The following is a 25,635-nucleotide window of genomic DNA, read 5'->3' as shown; positions in this document are numbered from 1 at the left end:
TATGCATTTGAAAATAAGTTTCAGAAAGTCAGTATACTTTAACACTAAATACTTCATCTGTGCATCTTATTAATTGGAGTTAAATATTTGTTTTCTGGGTTTTTTTGTTTGTTTGTTTTGTTTTTTTCCGAGATGGAGTCTTGCTCTTTTACCCAGGCTGTAGCTCAGTGGCAAGATCTCAGCTCACTGCAACTTCTGCCCCCCAGGTTCAAGTGATTCTCCTGCCTCAGCCTCTCAAGTAGCTGGGATTACAGGCATGTACCACCACGCCTGGCTAATTTTTGTATTCTTAGTAGAGATGGGGTTTCACCATGTTGTCCAGGCTGGTCTCAAAACTCCCAACCTCAGGTGATCCACCTGCCTTGGCCTCCTAAAGTGCTGGAATTACAGGCGTGAGCCACTGTGCCTGTCCCTGTTTTCTGTTCTTTTTTAAGGTAATATTTACTAAGTGAAATGCACAAATTTTAAGTGATGAATCTTGAGAAATGTATAGACCCAAGGGTCTGTGTGTTTGTTAGTTTGTGTTCTCTTGCCTAATTACAAAGTGTGAATATATGAAAATTTCTATCCTTACCCTGTAGTCTATCACAATAATTTTATATACTTTGAGTATCATATAAAAGCACCTCCAAGAAGAATGACACCTATAAAGTATAAATGAATAGCTCAACACATAGATTTTGCCAGTTTTACAAAATATTTTAAATGACATTTTTTTGTGTGGTTATAAAAGTAATAAATATTAATGGTAGAAAAACTTAAAACTAAAGATAATTATAAAAGAAAGAAAAAATCATTTTACGTACCTGCCACCTAAATTGATATATTTCTTTTCGGTTATTAGTATTATTCACTGTCTTTAATTTTTTAACTGTCTTTTATTATGTAGTTTCGTTATGTTATTCAGTTATAGTGTGAAGTCTACATATATAAAAAAATTGCTTAGTAGAGGCAAATACCTAGTTTCCACTGGAAAACACACTGCCCTTTTTTAGGAGGCCTTCTATCGTGGCCTCCTGGCAACTTTGGAATGATACAGGCTCAGAAAATCTATTCTGAGAAACCTAATTTTGAGACTATCTGTCTCTTAGGGCAGACTCACATTGACCAAACTCAGGAGACTGAATGCCAGTTTAGTAAATTGCAAAGAGAGATAATTGTTACAGGGGTGAAATATATAAAGTAGAATAACAATAATGTTGAATTTGCAAGAAATCAGATCAGCATGAGGTGTTAGTGAATTAAATACTTAATGTATCAGTTTAAAAGATACTGATTCATCCTTCTTCATAAAAATGATGATATCTTCCCAATGGGCCTGTAATATTTGGAGTTAGGTGGCTGAATGCCCTACATTCATCTCTGTACTAAGGATAGGCTTGCCAGTGGAACCAGTAAGCAAAAAGAACCATTGTCTCTCTCACGTTAGAAGCGCATTTGAATGTGTCCTGCCTCCATTGCTTCTGTGTCCCTTTATTTTTGTACTTTCATGATGAATCAACCCACGTTTAACATAACACATTCTACCTTTAGATGTACAGATGCATCCAGGCAGTTTAGAGTCAAGTACTGCTGGCATGGGTGCCATTCCGTGTTTAAGGGAAGAGATTTTAGGCCGGGCATGGTGGCTCATGCCTGTAATCCTAGCACTTTGTGGGGCCGAGGTGGTCTGATCCCTTAAGGTCAGGAGTTTGAAACCAGCCTGGTCAACATGGTGAAATCCCCATCTCTACTAAAAATACAGAAAAATTAGCTGGGCATGGTGGCAGGCACCTGTAATCCCAGCTACTTGGGAGGCTGAGGCAGGAGAATTGCTTGGACCCAGGAAGCAGAGGTTGCAGTGAGCTGAGATCGTGCCACTGCCTTCCAGCTTGGGCAATACAGCGCGACTCTGTCTCAAAAAAAAAAAAAAGGAGATTGTAAAATCCAGTGTTTCTCCAGGCGTGATGGCTCACGCCTGTAATTCCAGCAATTTGGAAGGCTGAGGCAGGTGGATCACCTGAGGCAGGAGTTTGAGACCAGTCTGGCCAAGATGGAGAAACCCCATCCCTACTAAAAATACAAAATTAGCTGGGTGTGGTGGGACATGCCTGTAATCCCAGCTACGCGGAAGGCTGAGGCAGGAGAATCGCTTGAACCTGGGAGGCAGAGGTTGTGGTAAGCTGAGGTTGTGCCATTGCACTCCAGCCTGGGCAACAAGAGCAAAACTCCATCTCAAAAAAAAAAAAAAAAAAAAAAAAAAAAAAAAAAAAAAAATTCCAGTGGTTCCCTGCTAAGCTTCAGAGCATTTACATATCTCTTTAAACTATAGAAAATGTGAATTTTTATGGGTAAACTGATCTCACTCTAATTTATAAACACTTGTCTCAAGGGAACATTAGTGTTATTAATGTTGCCTGGCAGTCATATTACTTTTTTTCTAGTCCATTTACTCTTTTTTTTTTTTTGAGACAGAGTCTCACTCTGTCACCCATGCTGGAGTGACACGATCTTGGCTCACTGCAACCTCTGCCTCCTGGGTTCAAGCGGTTCTCCTGCCTCAGCCTCTCAAGTAGCTGGGATTACAGGTGTGCACCACCACACCTGGCTAAGTTTTGTATTTTTAGTAGAGATGGGGTTTTGCCATGTTGGCCAGGCTGGTCTTGAACTTCTGGCCTCAAGTGATCGGCTCACCTCGGCCTCCCAAAGTGCTGGCATTACAGGCATGAGCCACTGTGCTCAGCCTCCATTTACTCTTAAACTCTTCGTAGCACCTATCCTTAGGGTTATTGTGAGAATAAAATAAGTTAAAACATGAGAAACATTTAGAATAGTGCCTGACACATAAGTATTCAAGTGTTAGCTATTATTACCATTATTATTGAAGGTATATTTTAAGGTTTTGTTTTCTGGGCAGTTAACATTTCTCTTCTTAATGCAGACAGATAATGGTAGGGGCTGGAATAAATAAACACATAAATATATACATACATACATACATATGTAAACACATATACATACACATAAGGATGAGATACTTGACTTTAAGAAAATGAAAACATTTATTCTCAAATATATTACTCATTTTTTAATGTATCTATATATGTGAACACTTGAATTTTTAAAAATATAAATATTATTTTAATCCTTTTATGAGCCAGACTGAATAACATATTTAAAACCAAATTTAAGGTTTCTGTCAATTCAAGTTTGACTCAAATAGTACAGAACATTATAAGGTTTGTAGAACCCTAAACGCCTTTTTTACTGAAATTACTAGGTATCATAATTTATTTAGGTTATACCTAGTATTAAAGACCCATATCAGAGCCTACCCTTTTCATAGTACTTTTTCTGGCCACCCCAGTCTGCAATGATGGATTTTAGGAAAAATTCAACTCATATCATCTTGGTTATACTTAGAATCTATTGTTGTTACCGTAAGTTATAAGGTATTAGAGTTGGGAAGAAACATGGTGATCATGCACTTTAGCCCCCTCATTTGTGGGCTGAGAAGATAGAAAGATTGAGTTGTCTATGGCTGTACTGAAAACCAGGGACTAGACCCAGGTCTGCCAACTCCCAGTTTAGCTCTTTCTTTTTTTCTTTTTTTTTTTTTTTGAGATGGAGTCTCACTCTGTTGCCTAGGATGGAGTGCAGTGGCATGATCTCGGCTCACTGCAAGCTCCGCCTCCCAGGTTCACGCCATTCTCCCTGCCTCAGCTTCCTGAGTAGCTGGGACTACAGGCACCCACCACCACGCCAGGCTAATTTTTTGTATTTTTAGTAGAGACGGGGTTTCACTGTGTTAGCCAAGATGGTCTCGATCTCCTGACCTCATGATCCACCCACCTCGGTCTCCCAAAGTGCTGGGATTACAAGTGTGAGTCACCGTGCCTGGACCGTTTAGCTTTTTCTATCACAGCACAGATGGTCTGAGACTGGACCTGTGTCCTCATCACTGATATCTAGGGTAATAAAAGTTGGTAGCCTGTACAACATGCTCAGCAATGGCAGATTGCCATTTAGAATGCTGGTCTTCTGAAAGAGTTTAAAACAAATCTATCTTTTGTAGTTTTCAAAATACGATTTGCTTATATTAGAGAATTAGGCCTAATAATGTCTTTTGCGTAGCTGTAGATTTTTAAATATATATATATTTTTTCAGATGGTGGCTCTGTCACCCAGGCTGGAGTGCAATGGCGCAATCTCGGCTTACTGCAACCTTCTCCCTCCCAGGTTCAAGCGATTCTCCTGCCTGAGCCTCCAAAGTATCTGGGATTACAGGTGCCTGCCACCGCGCCTGGCTAATTTTTGTATTTTGACTAGAGACGAAGTTTCACCATGTTGGCCAGGCTGGTCTCAAACTTCTGACCTCAAGTGATCTGCCTGCCTTGGCCTCCCAAAGTGTTGGGATTACAGGCGTGAGCCACTGCGCCCGGCCTATTGATTTTTGATTTATTGTATTTCTAAGCTGCATTTCCTCTTTCCCATTCCTCTGAGCACCAACCTAGTTTAGGCCTTTGTCACCTCATACTGGTACCACTGCTCTTCTTCCTGCCTCTCATCTTTCTCTCTGATTTAGCTCATTTATGGCCAACATCAATTTTAAATACCACATTGTCTGTCACTTCCATGGGTTCCCAGGGTCTTGCCACACTTCCTAGTATGTCAGCTGAGATATTCCTCCTCCACTTCACACAACCTGTACTCTAGAAAAAAACGTTTTCTGGCCAGGCACAGTGGCTCACGCCTGTAATCTCAGCACTTTGGGAGGCTGAGGCAGGTGGATCACCTGAGGTCAGGAGTTTGAGACCATCCTGGCCCAACATGGTGAAACCCCGTCTCTACTAAAAGTACAAAAATTAGCTGGGCATGGTGGCAGGAGCCTGTAATCCCAGCTACTCGAGAGACTGAGACAGAAGAATCGCTTGAACCCAGGAGGCGGAGGTTGCAGTGAGCCGAAATCGCGCCTTTGTACTCCAGCCTGGGCAACAAGAGCAAGACTCTGTCTTTAAAAAAAAAAAGTTTTCCCACAATCTCTTATCTATCCCCATTTACATTCTTGCTCTCTTTGTTACATTCGCTTGGGTTGCCCTTCTTTTTCTTTATTTATCTAGGTCATACTTAGTGTTAAAGACCTATGTTAGAGCCCAACCCCTGCATAAAAATTATCCCTGACTGCCCCAGCTTCAATGATAGCCTTACTCTCTTAGTCTTGAGAGGAGTCATTAACTGAACAGTTGATTTAGTAATTTGAAAAAATATATTTTATCCAATATTTTTGATTGTTTAAATAAAATTTCAAGTATAAATGTTCTTTCTTGCCCAACTAGGTCCTAGGTTGTTTAGGGCTAGGAGCAACTTTCTATGCTTTTGTTTGTATTCTTTAGAGGGACAAGATACAATGCCCTGCACAGAGCAGGTGCCCCAAAATATTTAATTTTATTTAACATCTGTCACACTCTGCTTCTTGTCTAGATCATACACAGAGATATAAAGCCAGAGAATATATTAGTCTCCCAGTCTGGCGTTGTCAAGCTATGCGATTTTGGATTTGCGCGAACATTGGCAGCTCCTGGGGAGGTTTATACTGATTATGTGGCAACCCGATGGTACAGAGCTCCAGAACTATTGGTTGGTGACGTCAAGTATGGCAAGTAAGACAGCAGTAATGGGGAGGAGTAGATTTTTACTCTTGCTTCTTGCTATGTTTATGATATAATAAATGATCTCTCTAATACTGAAAGTAAGGATTGAGTTTCAGGGGCTGTATAAAGTGATTTGTAATCATTTTTGGTGCTTCCCCTTTAAACATTCCTGTGAAACAAGTATACTTGTTTTAGAGATGGGGAAATTAAGTGGTCCATTTTATACAGTGGATTGTAAATAGATACATTTATCACTTGTAAATAGAGGTGAACATTGATTGGTTAAATGTGACATTGTTGGAATAGGGAAGATGGAGTAAGCAAGGGTGGAGGCAGAAATATAACTAAGTAAAATGTTTTTAAAACATAAATTGTCTTCACAAGGGAATTCTTCAAAGAAGAAAGGATTGTAGCTTTTACTGCTTTTGATTGAAATCTTTCTAAAATATTTTCTACAATTTCTGTTTTCAGAGCAGACTAAACATTATTTATTATTTTCTTGATTACTGAGTTCTTATTTTGCTACCATGTTATAATTTTTGTGCCATTTTATAATTCAGCAATAACCTTAAGCATTTTAAGGTAGTTGTTCCTATATCAAATGATGCTTGCGTATTCTTTGAGTTCTTGTAACTGATTTTTAAGATCGTTTCAAATTTTTTATACCTAGGCTGGGCGTGGTGGCTCATGCCTTTAATCCCAGCACTTTGGGAGGCCCAGGTGGGCGGATCATGAGGTCAGGAGTTCAAGACCAGCCTGACCAACATGGTAACACCCCGTCTCTACTAAAAATACAAAAATTAGTCAGGCATGGTGGCATGCACCCGTAATCCCAGCTACTTGGGAGTCTGGGGCAGGAGAATCGCTTGAACCTGGGAGGTGGAGGTTGCAGTGAGCTGAGATTGCACCACTGCACTCCAGCCTGGGTGACAGAGTGAGATTCTGTCTCAAAAAAAAAAAAAAATTTATCCCTATCAGCCTTCAGTTCTCTTCATTGTTATTGTATTTATCCTTAGCAGCCACCTCCTCTTTCTGGTATACTGTTTTCAGTGTACCATGGCATAGCATGTATTGGTCAAGCTTGCTAGAGTTATGTGTAAACAAAGAATGAATAGGCCCTAAATGGAGCCTGAGAGTCTTATTTCCAGAATAAAGTATACATAATAACTGTTTTGGCTTTTCAGAAGGCATTTCCTTTTTATGTCACATGATTGAAGTTTCTGGAAAGCTCACTTATGCAAAATTGGGAGTTAGAACTTTAATAGGGAAATATCTTTTCATTGGTAATTTAAGACTTACTGTAGGTTGAGTATTCCTTATCCTAAATGCTTGGGACCAGAAGTGTTGCAGATTTCAGATTTTTTTTTTTTTTTTGGATTTTGGGATATTTGCATTATACCATTGGAGCATGCCAAATCTGAGAATCTGAAATCTGAAATGCTCTCCTTGGCGTTTCCTTTGAGCATCACCTCAGTGCTCAAAAAGTTTTGGGTTTTGGAACATATTAGGATGCCAGATTTTACACCACATTGCTTTTTTTTTTTCAGGGCTGTTGATGTGTGGGCCATTGGTTGTCTGGTAACTGAAATGTTCATGGGGGAACCCCTATTTCCTGGAGATTCTGATATTGATCAGCTATATCATATTATGATGTGTTTAGGTAAGGTTACACATCTGTGTTTTAAATTTTAGAGATTTTTCTGCATATTCATTTGTGCATGTGTGTTTGTGATTTTTTAAGCTGTTGCATTAAAGATTATATATGTTTTAAGTGAAGGTAGGGAGCATATAGGAAAACTGTGTGTGTGTGTGTGTGTGTGTGTGTGTGTGTGTGTGTGTGTGTGTGTTTTGAGATGGAGTTTCACTGTCCTTGCCCAGGCTGGAGTGCAATGGTGCAATCTCGGCTCACTGCAACCTCCTCCTCCTGGGTTCAAGTGATTCTCCTGCCTCAGCCTCCCGAGTAGCTGGGATTACAGGCGTGCACCACCATGCCTGGCTAATTTTATATTTTTAGTAGAGATGGGGCTTCTCCGCGTTGGTCAGTCTGGACTCGAACTCCTGACATCAGGTGATCTGCCCACCTTGGCCTCCCAAAGTGCTGGGATTACAGGCATGAGCCACCATGCCTGGCCCTGATGCATGTTCTTAATCACACTACCTCCCCTTTCCCCTCAACAAAGAGGAAAAGAGCAGAAGTTGTGCATTTCTCTGCACTTTTACATACAGTTAATTACATGTAGAGAGGACGCAATGATCATTTATTATTCTTGAGTCAGTAAGCATTTGGTGTAATATGACTACTGTCCTTACTTTCCATTCAAGAGGAGAGACAGAGATTTCCAGGGTTGGTTTAATCTTACCACAGATTTGGACTTTTGCTGTTAGTGCTTTTGACAGAATTTCAAAGCTGGACTATCAAAATCTTACGTTTGTTGAAATATCAACTTCATGTTTGAAGATGGAGCTTAGAAATGGAAATAATGGGAAAATATTTGGGGTAATTCAACTATTTGATTTGAAGTTTTCAGGTTAGAAATTAAATAAGCAGTACAATGGTTTCTTACAGTGGAATTTTCAGATATGTTTATATTCAACTAGATATTAAAGTTGAGAAAAAAGATAAAGTGCTCAAATCTGACTTTAAGATAAGCACAAAATCAGTTGACCAAATATTAAATTCTTAAAGGGGTAGAACTGATTTATCTAGATTATATCCTGTCCATATGACTATTAATATTTTTATTGTTTTGTTCAGCACTTTATGCTTTGTAGTTAGAAACGAAGTGCTGGTACTTATATCTGGAAAGTTATAAAATATTTTTTACCTGTCCTTTTCCTATGCTCCTTAAGACTTCCATGTACCACCACAGTAACAGCATTGTCCTTGGTCAATTTTGCATGTTGACAGAGCCCCAAACTCCATAAGCTGTGTTCCACTATTTCCTCTACTTCCCACCACATGTCTCTTCACCACTTCTGTCATGTTGTATAATAACAGAGATATGTGCTGTTTTCACTTCCAGGTAATCTAATTCCAAGACATCAGGAGCTTTTTTATAAAAATCCCGTGTTTGCTGGAGTAAGGTTGCCTGAAATCAAGGAAAGAGAACCTCTTGAAAGACGCTATCCTAAGCTCTCTGAAGTGGTGATAGATTTAGCAAAGGTAATCATACTTATTGTTTATACTTTATGACAGGGAATTTATGCACTATCAAGACTTATTTTTTCTTTTTTTCCTTGTCTAGTTGATCTTTTATTTTATTTTATTTTTTTGAGGCGGAGTCTCGCTGGTCGCCGAGGCTGGAGTGCAGTGGCGCGGTATCGGTTCACTGCAAGCTCCGCCTCCCGGGTTCACGCCGTTCTCCTGCCTCAGCCTCCGGCGTAGCCGGGACTACAGGCGCCCGCCACCAAGCACGGCTAATTTTTTGTATTTTTAGTAGAGACGGGGTTTCACCGTGTTAGCCAGGATGGTCTCCATCTCCTGACCTCGTGATCCGCCCACCTCGGCCTCCCAAAGTGCTGGGATTACAGGCTTGAGCCACCGCGCCCGGCTTTTTTTTTTTTTTTTTTTTTTTTTTTTTTTTGAGACGGAGTCTCGCTCTGTCACCCAGGCTGGAGTGCAGTGGCCGGATCTCAGCTCACTGCAAGCTCCGCCTCCCGGGTTCACACCATTCTCCTGCCTCAGCCTCCCGAGTAGCTGGGACTACAGGCGCCCGCCACCGCGCCCGGCTAGTTTTTTGTATTTTTTAGTAGAGACGGGGTTTCACTGTATTAGCCAGGATGGTCTTGATCTCCTGACCTCGTGATCCGCCCACCTCAGCCTCCCAAGCTGGGATTACAGGCATGAGCCACCATGCCTGGCCTCTAGTTGATCTTTTAGGTCAACAATTTCCTGTAATGATTTTAATTTTTGTACATTTAGAAAAAAATTAAATAATTTGATGGGGGTAACTTCAGAGAAAAAGGACTGAAAATTTTACCTGTTTTAAAACTCATTAAGAAACCATTTATTGTTATCTAGCATTTTGTAAATGTGAAAACATCCTCATTGAAAAACATACTAAAAACATAAAAACACTGTATGATTTTAACGTTTAACATTTAAAATACAAGCCTTGTGTAAATGGAAAAGAAAATAAAAGTAGGATAAGAAAATAAAAAGGGGTTGGGCACGGTAGCTCAAGCCTGTAATCCCAGCACTGTGGGAGGCTAAGGTGGGTGGATCACTTGAGGTCAGGAGTTTGAGACCAGCCTGGCCAACATGGTGAAACCCCATCTCTACTAAAAATACAAAAAAATTAGCTGGGCGTGGTGGCGTACATCTGTAATCCCAGCTACTCGGGATGCTGAGGCAGAAGAATCACTTGAACCCAGGAGACAGAGGTTACAGTGAGCTGAGATAGCGCCACTGCACTCCATCCTCGGCGACAGAGTGAATCTCTCTCTCTCTCTAAATAAATAAATAACGGTTAGAGAAGCAGGAAAATATTAAAATGTAGGGCATAGGATGGCTGGGCGCGGTGGCTCACACCTGTAATCCCAGCACTTTGGGAGGCCGAGGCATGTGGATCACAAGGTCAGGAGTTCAAGACCAGCCTGGCCAAGATGGTGAAACCCCATCTCTACTAAAAATACAAAAATTAGCTAGATGTGGTGGCATGTGCCTGTAACCCCAGCTACTCGGGAGGCTGAGGCAGACAATTGCTTGAACCTGGAATGTGGAGGTTTCAGTGAGCTGAGATTACACTACTGCACTCCAGCCTGGGCAACAGAGCGAGACTCTGTCTCAAAATAAATAAATAAATAAAATGTAGGGCATAGGATCATGATCTGTATGGTATTGTCAAAGGGGTATTTGCTTAGCCACTGGATTGGCTGTAGCCAGTTTACAAATGGCCAATACTTTTTTGTTGTATTTGATTAAGGAAGATGTTAGAGGTTTTCATTCTATCAAGTAAGAATCTACTCTAAAAGTTGACCTTTTTGGGGAATTATTAGCTCAAAAAGTTCTCATTAGTTAAGATTGTTTAAAGTATTGATAAAATATGTACCTCTAAAACACTAGGCTATAACATTTACCCATTTTTTTAAAATTCTTTAACTCATGAAGTTTAATAAGCTTATAACTAATTATAACAAGTTCTTAGAATAATACATTTCCAGTTTGTTACATAATCTTTTAACAGATGCAAATATTTTTAATTGGTACAAGCTTTATAATCTTGTAAGGAGATACAAGGGAATAAAGGTAAAACTATTGTCCAACTTGTATACCTTGATCATACCTTAAAGAATCATATAAAACTTTGAAAATATTTTATTATGGAAAATTTCAAACAGAAAAGAAAATAGAAAGAATAGTTGTATAACAAACCTTCATGTACTTGTCATCTAGTTTCCACAATTATCAACCTTTTGATAATCTTGTTTAATTTATCTACACTTTTCAGCTTTTTTTGGAGTATTTTGAAGCAAATCGCAGACATGTTATTTTACTTATAAAAGAAGCACAGTTATGCGGAGAACTTTTCTTGTTCATTTAAAGCTACTTATTGAGCCCCTTCTATTTTTACTGGCATTTTAGGGGCTTTAATGAATCAGAACAAGACTTTGCAATAAAATAAAATAAAATAATCTTTGTAAAGCATCTAGCATAGTGATAAGTACAGGGTAAATCCTTTCCATTCTGTAATAGCCTTAAGTTTTGAAAATTCCAATTAATTTCTTACCATCATAAAATATCTAATTGATGTTTAAAGTCTCATTAATTTCCACAAAATTTCATTTCATAGTTTGAATTAGGATCTAAATGAAGACTATAGATTGCAATTGGTTGATATGTTTTTAAAACTTTATTTATAAGCTTCTCTTCATCTCTTTCTTTTTTGTTTAAACCTTGCAATTTATTTGTTGAAGAAACTAAGTCATTTGTCCTTAGAATTTTCTACATAATGTGGTATACATGTTCCTCTGTGTCCTGTATTTCTTATAAACTCACAGTAGAGCTAGAACTTGAACAGAATCAGGTTGATTTTTTGGCAGCACTACTTCATAGGAGGTTTGCGTATTTCCATATAGAGACACTGAATGTTTGGTGGTCTTTTTGTGATACTAGCAACCATTGATGGTCATTGTCTAGATTTGTGCTTTGTTCTTTATCCTTGATTATAGATGCATAAAGTACATTGGTGTGCAAGTGTGGTGGATTGTGCTGGTAATCCCAGCATTTTGGGAAGCTGAGGAGGGTGGATAGCTTGAGCCCAGGAGTTCGAGACCAGCTTGGGCAACATGGCAAAACCCTGTCTCTACAAAAAATACAAAAATTAGCTGGGCGTGGTGGTGCATACCTGTGGTTCCAGCTACTCAGGAGACTGAGGTGGAAGGATCATCTGAGCCTAGAGAGGTCATGGCTGCGGTTGAGTAGCGATCACACCAGCCTGGGCGACAGAGTGAGACCCTGTCTTAAAAAAAAAAGAAAAAGGCCGGGCGCGGTGGCTCAAGCCTGTAATCCCAGTACTTTGGGAGGCCGAGGCGGGTGGATCACGAAGTCAGGAGATCGAGACCATCCTGGCTAACATGGTGAAACCCCGTCTCTACTAAAAATACAAAAAACTAGCCGGGCGTGGTGGCGGGCGCCTGTAGTCCCAGCTACTCGGAGGCTGAGGCAGGAGAATGGCGTAAACCCGGGAGGCGGAGCTTGCAGTGAGCCGAGATCGCGCCACTGCACTCCAGCCTGGGTGACACAGCGAGACTCCGTCTCAAAAAAAAAAAAAAAAAAAAAAAGAAAAAAATCATTGACTATAAAGAGGAATTTTTTTCATATTTATAAATTTAAATGTAGGTAGTTTTTCTTTGATATGAACTCTAGGTGTTCTTAATTTTTCAGAAATGCTTACATATTGACCCTGACAAAAGACCCTTCTGTTCTGAGCTCCTACACCATGATTTCTTTCAAATGGATGGATTTGCTGAGAGGTATAGTACTTACCCATGTTTTTCAGGCCATACCAACCTAGGGTTAAAGTAAGTCTTCCACAATAGTCACAGTCTTCCACAATAGCACTTCTCTTATTTCTGTTCCCACCTACTTTGCAGGATCTCAGATATCTACCACCCTACCCCCATATTCCCTTAGCAATAATGCAGTTCCTAGGGGTGGTCTCCTACATTTACTAAATTAGTGCTCTTGGTTTTCATGAAGCAGTCACTTTAAGCTCTTCTTTCTGTCTCCCTGTGGTGACATCTACCAGTTAGGTCATTGATTTCTATGTTGCTACCAACTGTGTGATGCCATCATCTTAGATGCTGATGTAGTTATAAAAGTGCCATCTTCTGTTGCTGCCAAACTCATATCACACCAAGTGCTTTGATACTGCTGACACTGCTGATGTGTTGGAGACACAGTGAAGCTGACAAAACACAGAATAGTGAGATGAGTGGCAGTAACGTGTAGCTTAATAAAAGATAGCTAGGTCTTCCTAATTGCTTCTGTATTCAATTAGTTGTGATATGTTGTTTTTGTGGAAGTATATGAAGAAACTCTGGACTCACGTAAGTAGATAATAGTGGGCATGCTTTGATTCTATACCAAAACTCTGATACCATAGCAAAACTTGACAGTTGTAGTGTCTTTTTTTTTTTTTTTTGAGATGGAGTTTCGCTGTTGTTGCCCAGGCTGGAGTGCACTGGTGCGATCTTGGCTCACTGCAACCTCTACCTCCTGGGTTCAAGCGATTCTCTTGCCTCAGCCTCCCGAGTAGCTGGGATTACTAGCATGTGCCACCACAGCCGGCTAATTTTGTATTTTTAGTAGAGATGGGGTTTCTCCATGTTGGTCAGGCTGGTCTCAAAACTCCTGACCTCAGGTGATCTGTCCGCCTGGGCCTCCCAAAGTGCTGGGATTACAGGTGTGAGCCACTGTGTCCGGCCCAGTGGTAGTTTCTTAAAGGCTGGTTGCATTGTGGAATCTGAAACCATATCATTGAGTTTTTCTTCCTTTGTTAAATTAAAATCCATTGGTCTGTCCTTCTTTTTTAATGAATCTTTTACCCATGCATGCTTTTGTAATATCATGCTTTAGTGATTTGGAAAATATTAGTTTGCCGAGTTATGCAGATCTTAAAAATATTGACTTATTTCTTGTACAGCATCAAAAATTACATTCTATCTCATAAAAGTTTGTGAGTTTTGGGAAGCTGCTAAGCTCACAGTAGTGGATACAAGTTTAACAGAATTGTAATTTTTGCATACAATTTTGAATTTTATCATTGACACAGTAAGTTCAGTTTTCCTTGAAGTGACAAGATCACTTTATTTGTTAAAAGAAAATGTTTCACATAGAACCGAAGTCTTAATATTCATAGTTTTTCTGTCAGTGTTTCTTTCAAGTAAAAATATCTAGTTTAGTATCTATTTGTATCACAAATAATTACGCAAGCATTTTTCTTAAGACAACCATAGTATTTTGGTTTGTAGCAGAGGTGCTTTATGTATATTCTCATTTTGTCACACAGACGATAAAAAAAGGATGCTTTTAAGAGTTTGGCTTTAACTAAGTTAATACCTTTTTGCTGCTTCATCAGAGACATTCTTAAGCAAGACTGCCTTTTAAAAAAAAAAAAAGGCCACTGAGAATGTGTGGCTATCAAGAAAGTAATGACTGCTAGTACATTTTGGTTTTGCTGCTTTGATTCTTGGTAAGGTGTCAGCAGGTTTATCCACCACTGCTTTCGTGTTAATGTGGTAAGAAAGACAAACATCTTTATGTTTAAATAATAGCATTGACTTTGTGAACCTTGTGAAGGTTCTTAGGGATCCCCAAAGATCTACACACCACCCTTTCCAAACTGCTGATCTAGGCCAGGATTTTTCTCATTTTTAATAACATAGACTAGTTTAACATTCAGTTTTAAAAAAATAAATATCTTGATAGTCAATTTTTTTTTGTAGGTTTATCCATGTCTTACAATTTTATTATATTTTTATGTAGGTTTTCCCAAGAACTACAGTTAAAAGTACAGAAAGATGCCAGAAATATTTCTTTATCTAAAAAATCCCAAAACAGAAAGAAGGAAAAAGAAAAAGATGATTCCTTAGGTGAAGAAAGAAAAACACTTGTGGTACAGGTAAATGTTCATGTTTCACATTTTTAATTTAATATACTTATTTTTTAAAATTTGTTGAGAAAAATGATAATTTTGAAAAAAGTTTTCTGAGCAGTGAGTATATTGTTAACTTTTAGTTTAGTTGCAAAAATATATCTTCTCAATAGATATTACCTGTTTAGAAAACTTAACATATCATGTTTTGAGTACCTGTTAGGTGCCAGACTGTGTAACAGTGCTTAAATCACATTCATCCAAGAACATCTAGACATGTGTTTTCATGCACACATACACGCACAGACACGTGGAACAAACAACCTTCACCCCACTTATCTTTCTTAAAGGATATGAGTGAAAAATATTGTTTGTAGAAATTTATATAAAGTAAAGCATTTGAAAAGTGAGATTTGGATACTTAACTTAGGTTCGCTTTTCCTAGTAAATTATCCAGGATCTGTTCTTGATAAGGTAATTCAAATCCACCACCAATACACTCATATGAAGTACAGCAAAAGAAGAAAGAGTTATCAGTTTTGTGTTCCCTGACTCTGAATATGTAAGAACAAAAGTGGCATTCTTGATTCCTCTTCCATGAGTTTTTCCACTGATGTGTGTGTATGTGTGTGTGTGTATGTCTGAGCGAGCTGTGTGAATTGCATTTCCATTCTTTTCGTATTTTCCCAATAACTATCTGAATAAGAATCTGGCTTTAATTTTAATCCCTTAGGTAGAATAAAGAAAACAGGTTGAAAAAGGTGATACTTATGATATTCTGCTCTAGTTGACAAGTACTTTATAAGAAGAGGTGAATTTTCTTTCTCTTCAGATCATTAACCTTATTAATATTTTTATTAATGATCAGGATACCAATGCTGATCCCAAAATTAAGGATTGTAAACTATTTAAAATAAAAGGCTCAAAAATTGATGGAGAAAAAGCTGAAAAAGGCAATAGAGCTTCAAATGCCAGCTGTCTCCATGACAGTAGGACAAGCCACATCAAAATAGTGCCTTCAACAAGCCTCAAAGACTGCAGCAATGTCAGTGTGGACCACACAAGGAATCCAGGCGTGGCAATTCCCCCGCTTATGCACAATCTTTCTGCAGTTGCTCCCGGTATTAATTCTGGAATGGGAACTGCGACTCTACCAATTCAGAGTTACAGGTATGAATTAGCAAAATAAGACCAAAAAATTGTTTAAGGATATATTTGCAAATTGCAAGGGTTTGTCAATTCATCCACATTGTTTTTATTCTCAGAATTCTGGATGCTATTCATTCTTGTCAGGTAGTTGTTTCAAAAGACTTTTTGGCTGTGTGATGAAAATTACTAGCGTTTGATCAAAACAATTCACCTAAGTCCTGAGAAAGTAGGGTTTTATTCCTTAAGGTGAAGAGAATCTACAGCTATATACTCTAATAATGTGAAAGCAGGTTGTCATAGTAAAAGAGAATTTTGGGGTGGTTGCTGCTGCATGGTGTGACTGTGAGCCTATAGTAGTATAAGGAAGCTCTATTTGGGAATTTTGCTGAAAGTAGGGTAATGTATTTGGTAGGACTTGGGGGCTGGTGGGAGGCATGAGGGTAGTGTTAAAGAATAGAATGTTTCACCAGATTTATGCGCATTGTATATTTGAGAATAGATATTACATTCTGGTTAAACTGCTTGCTAGTTGGTGCTGTGTCATTTGGTTTTGTGCTTGAAAAAATAATTATTGCTGGTTCTAACCTAAAAACATTTTTTTTTTTTTTTTGTTACAGAGTGGATGAGAAAACTAAGAAGTGTTCTATTCCATTTGTTAAACCAAACAGACATTCCCCATCAGGCATTTATAACATTAATGTGACCACATTAGTAAGTAAGCAGTTCTCAGTAGTAGAAGAGCAAACACCAGTCAGCTCTAGACTTTTATTAAAAGTAAATATGATAGTGAAGAACTGAGAATTTTATTTGGATACACATAAAGTGAAACCTTAATTGTGCATATATTATCTCAACCCATCATAGCCATAAACGTGAAATTCTGAAAGTTTAAATAAGTTTTATAAATCTGAAAACTCCCTTCCTTCCTTCCTTCCTTCCTTCCTTCCTTCCTTCCTTCCTTCCTTCCTTCCTTCCTTCCTTCCTTCCTTCCTTCCCTCCTTCCCTCCCTCCCTCCCTCCCTCCCTCCCTCCCTCCCTCCCTCCCTCCCTCCCTCCTACCCTCCCTGCCTCCTTCCCTCCCTCCCTTCCTTCCTTCTTTTCCTTTCTTCCTTTTTTCCACGGAGACTTGCTCTGTCACTCAGACTACAATGCAGTGGCGTGATCTTGGCTCACTGTAACCTCCACCTCCTTGGTTTAAGCAATTCTCCTGCCTCAGCCCCTTGAGTAGCTGGGATTACAGGTGCCTGCCACCACTCCTGGCTAATTTTTGTATTTTTAGTAGAGACAGGGTTTCACCATCTTGGCCAGGCTGGTCTCGAACTCCTGACCTCGTGATCCACCTTGCCTTGGTCTCCCAAAGTGCTGGTATTACAGGCATGAGCCATCTGTGCCTGGCTTGTTTTATTTTTTCTTTAGTAACATAGTAAATTTTCTCACCTTGATGATTGCTGATCAGTTCTTTTTTAGAGTAGATGAGAATATAAATTGTCTTATCTCGCCCACAACAGATTTTTGGTGGCTGTATTCTATTGGCCGGAGATGGTAGCACACATCTACAATCCCAGCACTTTGGGAGGCTGAGGCGGGAGGATAGTTTGAGCCCAGGAGTTTGAGACAAGCTTGAGCAACATGGCAAGATCCTGTCTCTACAAAAATTTTTTTTAAAAAATTAGCTGGGTATGGTGGCACATGACTGTAGTCCTAGCTACTTGGGAGGCTAAGATGGGTGGACCTGGAAAGTTGAGGATACAGTGGTAAACTGTGGCTGTGATTGTGCCCCAGCACCTCAGCCTAGGTAACAGACCAAGATCCTGTCTCACCAAAAAAAAAAAAAAAAGAAAAAGAAAGAAACGATTCTATTTATTTATATAATAAATATTTATCAATCATTTATTATGTGTGAGACACTGGAAATAAATCTTTCTTTTCAAGGACTTCATGATCTAGAGGATCAGCAAATTAAAGCATAGTATCATATTGTATTTAGAGATAGCACAGAAAGGAGCATTATTATTCTCGGCATGGCATCCAGAATGTTTCTCTTTTAAAGTTACGTGAAACCCTCATCATTCTTCTGCTCAACATACTCCATTAGCTTCTTATCTCTGAGGAAAGGCCTTACAGGGTCTATAAGTGCCTGCATGATTGACTCCATCCAGCCCTCTATCCCATCCCTACCTACTCTTTCTCCATCAATCTGTTCTACCACACTGATTTCCTTGTTATTCCTGGAACATGGTCAGACATACTCCCACCTTTGGGCTTTTGCACTTGCTATTTCTTTTGCTTTAGAATATCCTTCCCCCAGATAATCCAATGGATTTACTTTTTCTCTTCCTTAGTTCACATGAAACCTTATTGTGAAGTCTTGTAACTCATTATGCTTCCCTTTATGTTCGATGCCTTCTCCTTGCTTATTTTTTTCCATTGCATTTACCTGGCATCATCTATATACTCTTATTTATATATTGTCTGTCTCCCCCGACTAGAATGTAAGCTTCCAAGGCAGAGATTTGTGCTTTTGTTTTCCTCACTGTACTTTTCTTTCCTATGCAAGTACAAATATATATATATATTATATGTTTTTCGAGACAGAATCTCACTGTGTTGCCCAGGCTGGAGTGCAGTGGCATGATCTCAGCTCACTGCAACCTCCGCCTCCCTGATTTGAGCGATTCTCCTGCCTCAGCCTCCTGAGTAACTGGGATTACAGGCACCCACCACCACACCCAGCTAATTTTTGTATTTTTAGTAGAGGCGAGGTTTCTCCATGTTGGCCAGGCTGGTCTCAAACTCTTGACCTCAGGTGATCTGCCCACCTTGGCCTCCCAAAGTGCTGGGATTACAGGTGTGAGCCACCATGCCTGGCCTAAAATTTAAAAATGAGTTCAAACTACCAGGTTAACATATTCAAAGACTGAAAATAAAACACATAATAAGTATTTATAATAATACATTTATTCACACCTTAGAATGGGGGCATAAAACATGGGAGAGAGGTACTGACCTACAACCTACAAGTTGAAGGAAATCTAGGCTTAGCTCTGCTTGCATTAATTTTCATTAAGGAAAGACTCCACACTGAATGAATGAATGCTTTTCACAACAAAGGGAGGTATGGATGTATTCCCAAAGGAGTATTTGTGTGTGTGTGTGTGTGTGTGTGTGTGTGTGACAAATTTCCTTTCTCTACTTCTCTCACTATCTTCAGTGCTGGAAAATACAGCCTTTTCATCTCTCTCATGATTTGGACATTGTATTTATTTTTCTTTTAATTATTCTTAGTTTATAATTTCTGTGCTTATAATACTTTCTTTTTTGGTTTCTTTGTGGATATTTGTGTTTTAAAATCCTGATTTGCTTTGGAAGATTATTTTAATCAGGAAGGCTTTTCAAAATAGCTGGTTTAATACCATTTTGCCAGAACTGATATCAACCTGCTTTCAGGTATTGCATAATCAATGCTGGCTGATAATTTTAGATCTGATTTATTCTTCTTTGGAAGAGGTAATCAAGAAAGGAGGTGAAGATTAGGAGGGCGAAGACCCAGTGGAGTCTTTCCTTAATGAAAATTAATGCAAGCAGAGCTAAGCCTAGACTGTCTTCAACTGGTATGTTAAAGATCAGTACCTCCCTCCCATGTTTTATGCCTCCATTCTGATGTGTGAATAAATATATTATTATAAAAACTGATAATGTGTTTTATTTTCACACTTTGAATGTCTTAATCTGGTAGTTTAAAGTCATTTTTAAATTTTATTTTTTGTACTTGCATGTAGTTTTCTTGAACTATTTTATTTTATAGCCAACTTGAACCAATAGCCTTAGCGCTTGGAAAAGAGTAAGCAGAAACATCTAAAAGAAAGAAACTCAAAAGCTCACTGCAGGACTCGTGAAGAATTTCTGGCAGCCAGAATGGCATAACTCACAGAATATTAAGTTTGAGGCATCAAGGAACCTCAATAACTTAATGTCATTATACATATGCTTGTGTGTATGTAGTTCATTATACATACATATGAATACAGGGTTTCTGTGATTCTCGAATGAAAAATATTGGAAAAGTGTCAAATTCATAAGGATGCAGAATTGAAGTGCTGCTGCTATTCCTCACTATTTTTTTCTGACTTTATCAACTGTGAAATAATAGTACTAAGAAAGATTAGGAAAATAATTGAAGTTATAATACTTTACTTAATAAATTGTATTCCTAGGAGGATAGTATTATATTCTTACTCTGAGGAGCAAGACAAGGACAAATATAGAAAAATGAATAACAAAATTATATTGGGAAAGTGAAAAATAAGCTAGGGGGAGATGTGATATACATGTGAAGATAAACTGTTCAAAATTTATGAAGACAACAGCAACTATTTGCTGAAAAGCCTAGGAAGTGTTGTAAGGCCCGACCTTGCTGACCTGAAGAACCAGGGCATCAATGCCCATCTTTTAACCTTTTACTACTTGCTGGGATTTACACACTGATAATTGGCAAAGGGAGAAGGAGAAACTCATAGCAATCAAGTTATCTACTTGTTAGCAATTTTAATGAATTTAATGAGGAAGACATTTGAAATAATTGCATGAAATTTTTTTCTATTATTAATGTCCTTCAATGTGTTAATTATAGACCTTCAATTTCACAAATTTTAGGATATGAGCATAGGAGTTACAAAAGAAGGAAAGCCTAGCTAACCTTGAAACTAATTCTTTTTTGTTGACTATATTGATGATATTAGGTCTCTAGTGAAAAAAGCCTCTTTCGGGCAAGTAAGAAAAGAAGGGAGTACTCCAGGACAGATGTCCATTTGCCTGAACTAAACTATAATCATCTCCCTGAACTAAGAGCATTGGAAGGCACAGGTATGTTGATAATGCTTTTACTTTGTATAGTCTGTTTAGAGTATTTAAAATGTATGTTAAATAAACAGAATTTAAAAATAAAAATTCATAGTAACTTTACATATTTAAGTATGTAAATACCTATTTTAATAAGTACATACTGAGTAACAAGTAGAGAATGTCAAAAACTAAAAACTAACAAAATGTCTAATATTTTCACTGTGTTTATGGTCATTTTTATCTAGCTCGAAATTCCAGGCTAACAAAGAAAGAGAGCAAAATTCTTTCAGAATCTCGAATTCCTTCTCTGGCCGCTATTGACCTGCACACCCCCAGTATTACATTACATCAGGTACAGAAATACTCTTTATAGGATGGACAGAACTCAGGTCTCTCTCATACTTACTAGTAAAGTATTTTAGGGAGAGTTTGCTCTTAAGAATTGTGCAGGTTTATTGGTGGGATCTATAACATTTTGCTTGCTAAAGTTTGTTTGATTCATCGCACTTAGTACCTTTGTTACATATATATTTACATAAATGTTTCCTAACTTGCCATAATACTTTTTTTTAGCGACATGGTTGTGTTCTGGTGCCCAGGCTAGAGTGCAGTAACGTGATCCTAGCTCACTGCAGCCTCAAACTCTTGAGCTTAAGCAATCCAACTACTTCAGCCTCCCATATAGCTGAGATTACAGGCATGCACCACCATATCCAGCTAATTTTTAAATTTTTTGTAGAGATGAGGCTTTGCTATGTTGCCTGGGCTGGTCTCAAAACTCCTGGCCTCAAGTGATCCTTCTGTTTTAGCCTCCCAAAGTGTTAGAATTACAGACGTGAGCTATGGCTACTGGCCAGTAATCCATTTTTTATAGGTTAAAAATGTGTGTGTCTGGGTATGCAGCCTAGCTACAGTTTTAGTTAACTACTGGGTTTATTTATTTATTTATTTTATAGTTCGTAGTATTTCACTACATTAACTCCAAAGTTATAAACACCCTACCTTTCAAAGAGAGAAACTCTGGAATTGTTTTTATTCTTTCAAAATAGATGATCTATTTGACATATTTTCCCCAACACAATCCATTTTATCCATGTTAAAGATTTGCTATTCCATATAGTCATTTTTTTCTATCATTGCTCTTAACTTTTCAGAATATATGTGTTTCTATTACTTTTATATCAACAGCCATATCAGTCATTTTTACACTGAAAAAATTGACAAACTTAAATCTCCTGAGCCAACCATAACTAGCTACAAACTTTGGCTATGGACATTGTACTTTCCTTTTACTGCTTCAGACAGATTTTTCACCTCTGCTTGAAGCTAGACAACTTTTGTTTTAGAATTATTTCTCCATCCTCATTATTAACACATTTCCATTTCATAGAGAGTTCCTGTATGTTGTTCCTTATCCATGGTGATGCTTTTTCCACTGTGAACTCTTTTTTTATTTTTATTTTTTGAGACAGAGTCTCACTCTGTCACCCAGGCTAGAGTGCAGTGGTGCAATTTCAGCTCACTGCAACCTTTGCCTCCCAGGTTCAAGTGATTCATGTGCCTCAGCCTCCTGAGCAGCTGGGATTACAGGTGCGCGGCTAATTTTTGTATTTTTAGTAGAGGCAGGGTTTCACCATGTTGGCCAGGCTGGTCTTGAACTCCTGACCTCAAGTGATCCACCTGCCTCGGCCTCCCAAAGTGCTGGGATTATAGGTGTGAGGCATTGCCCCCGGCCTCCCTGTTAACTCTTTAATAGTTCTGCAGAGCTCTACAAAGGAGTAGTGTTACTGAGGATAATAAATTATCTAGAGATGCTGAGGAAAGGATTTATTGCTGTGATTGCTTTGCCTTATCTCTTGCCGACAATTTCTATAGCACCATTTAATTAAAACTGAACAAATTTCTGTCACATGAAGACTAATCACTGTCACAGATTCCACATTTAGGAACCATAGAGTATCAATACATTTCTTATATAGTTCTTTACTTCTTTTTTTTTCTGAGACAGAATTTTGCTGTGTCATCCAGGCTGGAGTGCAGTGGCACCGTCATGGCTTACTGCATCCTTGATTCCCTGAGTTTAAGCGATCTTCCCATCTCAGCTTCTTGAGTAGCTGGGACTACAGGCGTGCACTAACACACCTGGCTGTGAGCCACTGTACCTGGCCTCTTTTTTTTTTTTTTTGGACATGTGGTCTTGCTCTGTTGCCCAGGCTGTAGTGCAGTGGCATGCTCATAGCTCACTGCAGCCTTGAACTCCTGGGCTTAAGCCATCTTTCCACCTCGGTCTTCCAAGGAGCTGGGACTACAGGTGCAGGCCACCACGCCCAGTAATACAATTTTTTTTTAGAGGTGGAGTCTGTTTATCTATCCATTTTCCAGCTGAGGGACAGTGGAGTTGTTTGCAGTTTTTGACAATTAAACGTGAAGTGTTATATAAACATTTGTAAATGTGTTTTTTGTGTGTGAATATATAGTTTCACATTTAGTTGGTAAATACCTGAAAATGGATTTGCTGGGTCATTTGGTAAGTATATGTTTAACTTTATAAGAAACTATCAAATTTTTCCAAAATGACTACATCATTTTGTATTTCAACCAGCAATACATAATAATTTCAGTTGTGCCTTATCCTCACCAATACTTGGTATTGTCAGTTTAATTTTAGCCATTCTAATAGGTGTGAAGTGGCATCTCATTGTGGTTTTAATCTGTATTTCCCTAATGACAAAGATGTTGAGAATCTTTTGTCATTTATATATCTTCTGTATATCTTCTTTGATGAAATATCTGCTCAAATCTTTTGCCCATTTTTAATGGTTGTTTGTTTTCACATTGTTGAGTCATTATTTATTTTGATGTTCAAACTAGTCCAGTTTTTCTAGTGGGATCCCCTTCCAGGTAGCTTCTGTCTCCTTTTGACATATCCTCATTATTCTTTGAGGAATTCTTTGCTATCTGGTGCAACAGATAATGCAGATTGATTTGTACCAACCTGGAATCAGCCACTTCTCTAAGGATCCCTAGTTTCCTTTAGTAGAAAATCATATTTAGAAATTAAGATCTGGGCTCTAGGTGTGTTCATTGATTTGGGGGAGTCATTGTTCCAAGGCCCTCTTAGTGGACAGAGCTAGGTACATAGACCTAGGTACATACACATTTACTATGAGTTTATTTCTATTTCTACCTATGGTTACTGAAATCTACAAAGATACCCCTAATTGTAATCCAACACCTAGAGTTTGGTCTAGTTTACTATTCTCTTCTTTAACAGTGAGAAATTTAGCTGTATGTTATTCCATGTATAATTTAATATATGTACTTATTTGATTGATTATTTTATATATATGTAACCTCCTGTAACTGCTACTGTGATTTCCCTTTTTTAAAAAAGATATATTTGTCATGTTTTAACATTGAGATTTTGTTAGCTGCATAAAACAAGTTGAGAAGTGGTCTCTCTTTATTTCCTGAAAAGGTTTAATAAGTTGGTGTTATTTGTTCCTTGAATGATTAATGGAATTCTCTGATGAAGCCATCTGTCCCAAGAGCTTTATTTTGGGGAAAGTTTTGGATAATTTTTATTTTTTTTTTGAGACGGAGTCTGGCTCTGTCGCCCAGGTTGGAGTGCAGTGGCGCGATCTCAGCTCACTGCAAGCTCCGCCTCCCGGGTTCACGCCATTCTCCTGCCTCAGCCTCCTGAGTAGCTGGGACTACAGGCACCCGCCACCGCGCCCGGCTATTTTTTTTTGTATTTTTAGTAGAGACGGGGTTTCACCGTGGTCTCGATCTCCTGACCTTGTGATCCGCCCGCCTCGGCCTCCCAAAGTGCTAGGATTACAGGCGTGAGCCACCGCGCCCGGCCTAATTTTTTTTTTTTTTTTTTTTTTTTTTGAGACGGAGTTTGGCTCTTGTTGCCTAGGCTGGAGTGCAATGGTGCGATCTTGGCTCACTGCAACCTCCACCTCCTGGGTTCAAGCAATTCTCCTGCCTCAGCCTCCCGAGTAGCTGGGATTACAGGCAAGTGCCACCACGCCCGGCTAATTTTGTATTTTTAGTAGAGAAGAGGTTTCTCCATGTTGGTCAGGCTGGTCTCGAACTCCCGACCTCAGGGAATCTGCCTGCCTCGGCCTCCCAAGGTGGTGGGATTACAGGTTTGAGCCACTGTGCCCAGCCTGATTTCAATTTCTTTAAAAAATACAGTGCTATTCAGATTTTCTGTTTCTTCTTGTGTCTCTTTTGGTAGGTTGTATTTTTTAATACTTTTGTTCATGTCATACAATTTTTAAAATTTGTTGGCATGATGTTCATAGTATTCTCTTATTGTCCTTCTGTTTTGTTTTTGTTTTTGAGATGGAATCTTGCTCTGTCACCCAGGCTAGAGTACAGTGGCACAATCTCAACTCACTGCAACCTCTACCTCCCAGGATTAAGCGATTCTCCTGCCTCAGCCTCCTGAGTTACTGGGATTACAGGCGTGAGCCACTACACTTGGCTAATTTTTGTATTTTTAGTAGAGACGGGGTTTCACCATGTTGGCCAGGCTGGTCTCAAACTTCTAACTTCCAGTGATACATCCACCTCAACCTCCCAAAGTGCTGGGATTACAGGCGTGAGCCATTGCACCTAACCTCTTATTGTCCTTTTAATATCTGTAAGGACTGTGATGATTATTCCTTATTTATTTTTACTTTATTATGTTCACTTTCTTTTTCTTGATCAGTATAGTTAGGAGTTTGTCAATTTTGTTGTGTTTTTCAACAAAATCAAGCCTTTGGCATTGTTAATTTCCTCTGTTATCTGTCGGTTCCCTATTTTTATTGATGTCTCCTCTTAGTTTTTCCCTTTTTGGGTTTATTCTGCTCAATTTTTCTAGGTTCTTAAGGTAACTCATCACTTGGTCACTTAGATTTTTGT

The 25,635-nt window shown here is 38.7% G+C and overlaps 1 protein-coding gene across 1 annotated transcript in view; it reads left to right on the top strand.

Annotated features, from left to right (window-relative positions):
- Positions 1-25,635, top strand: part of LOC105477383 (cyclin dependent kinase like 2) — a 52,460-nt gene that overhangs the window by 16,775 nt on the left and 10,050 nt on the right. The window contains exons 4-12 of the mRNA XM_071093510.1: positions 5,461-5,639; positions 7,178-7,290; positions 8,654-8,793; positions 12,517-12,605; positions 14,620-14,755; positions 15,597-15,898; positions 16,495-16,588; positions 20,616-20,739; positions 20,964-21,070. Of these exons, the coding sequence (XP_070949611.1) occupies positions 5,461-5,639; positions 7,178-7,290; positions 8,654-8,793; positions 12,517-12,605; positions 14,620-14,755; positions 15,597-15,898; positions 16,495-16,588; positions 20,616-20,739; positions 20,964-21,070 (1,284 nt within the window). The remainder of the gene's footprint in view (positions 1-5,460; positions 5,640-7,177; positions 7,291-8,653; positions 8,794-12,516; positions 12,606-14,619; positions 14,756-15,596; positions 15,899-16,494; positions 16,589-20,615; positions 20,740-20,963; positions 21,071-25,635) is intronic.

This window comes from Macaca nemestrina, chromosome 3 (assembly GCF_043159975.1).
Source record: "Macaca nemestrina isolate mMacNem1 chromosome 3, mMacNem.hap1, whole genome shotgun sequence".
NCBI lineage: Eukaryota > Metazoa > Chordata > Mammalia > Primates > Cercopithecidae > Macaca > Macaca nemestrina.
Note: the sequence above shows the minus strand (reverse complement) of the source record. Positions and strands in the feature narration are given on the sequence as shown.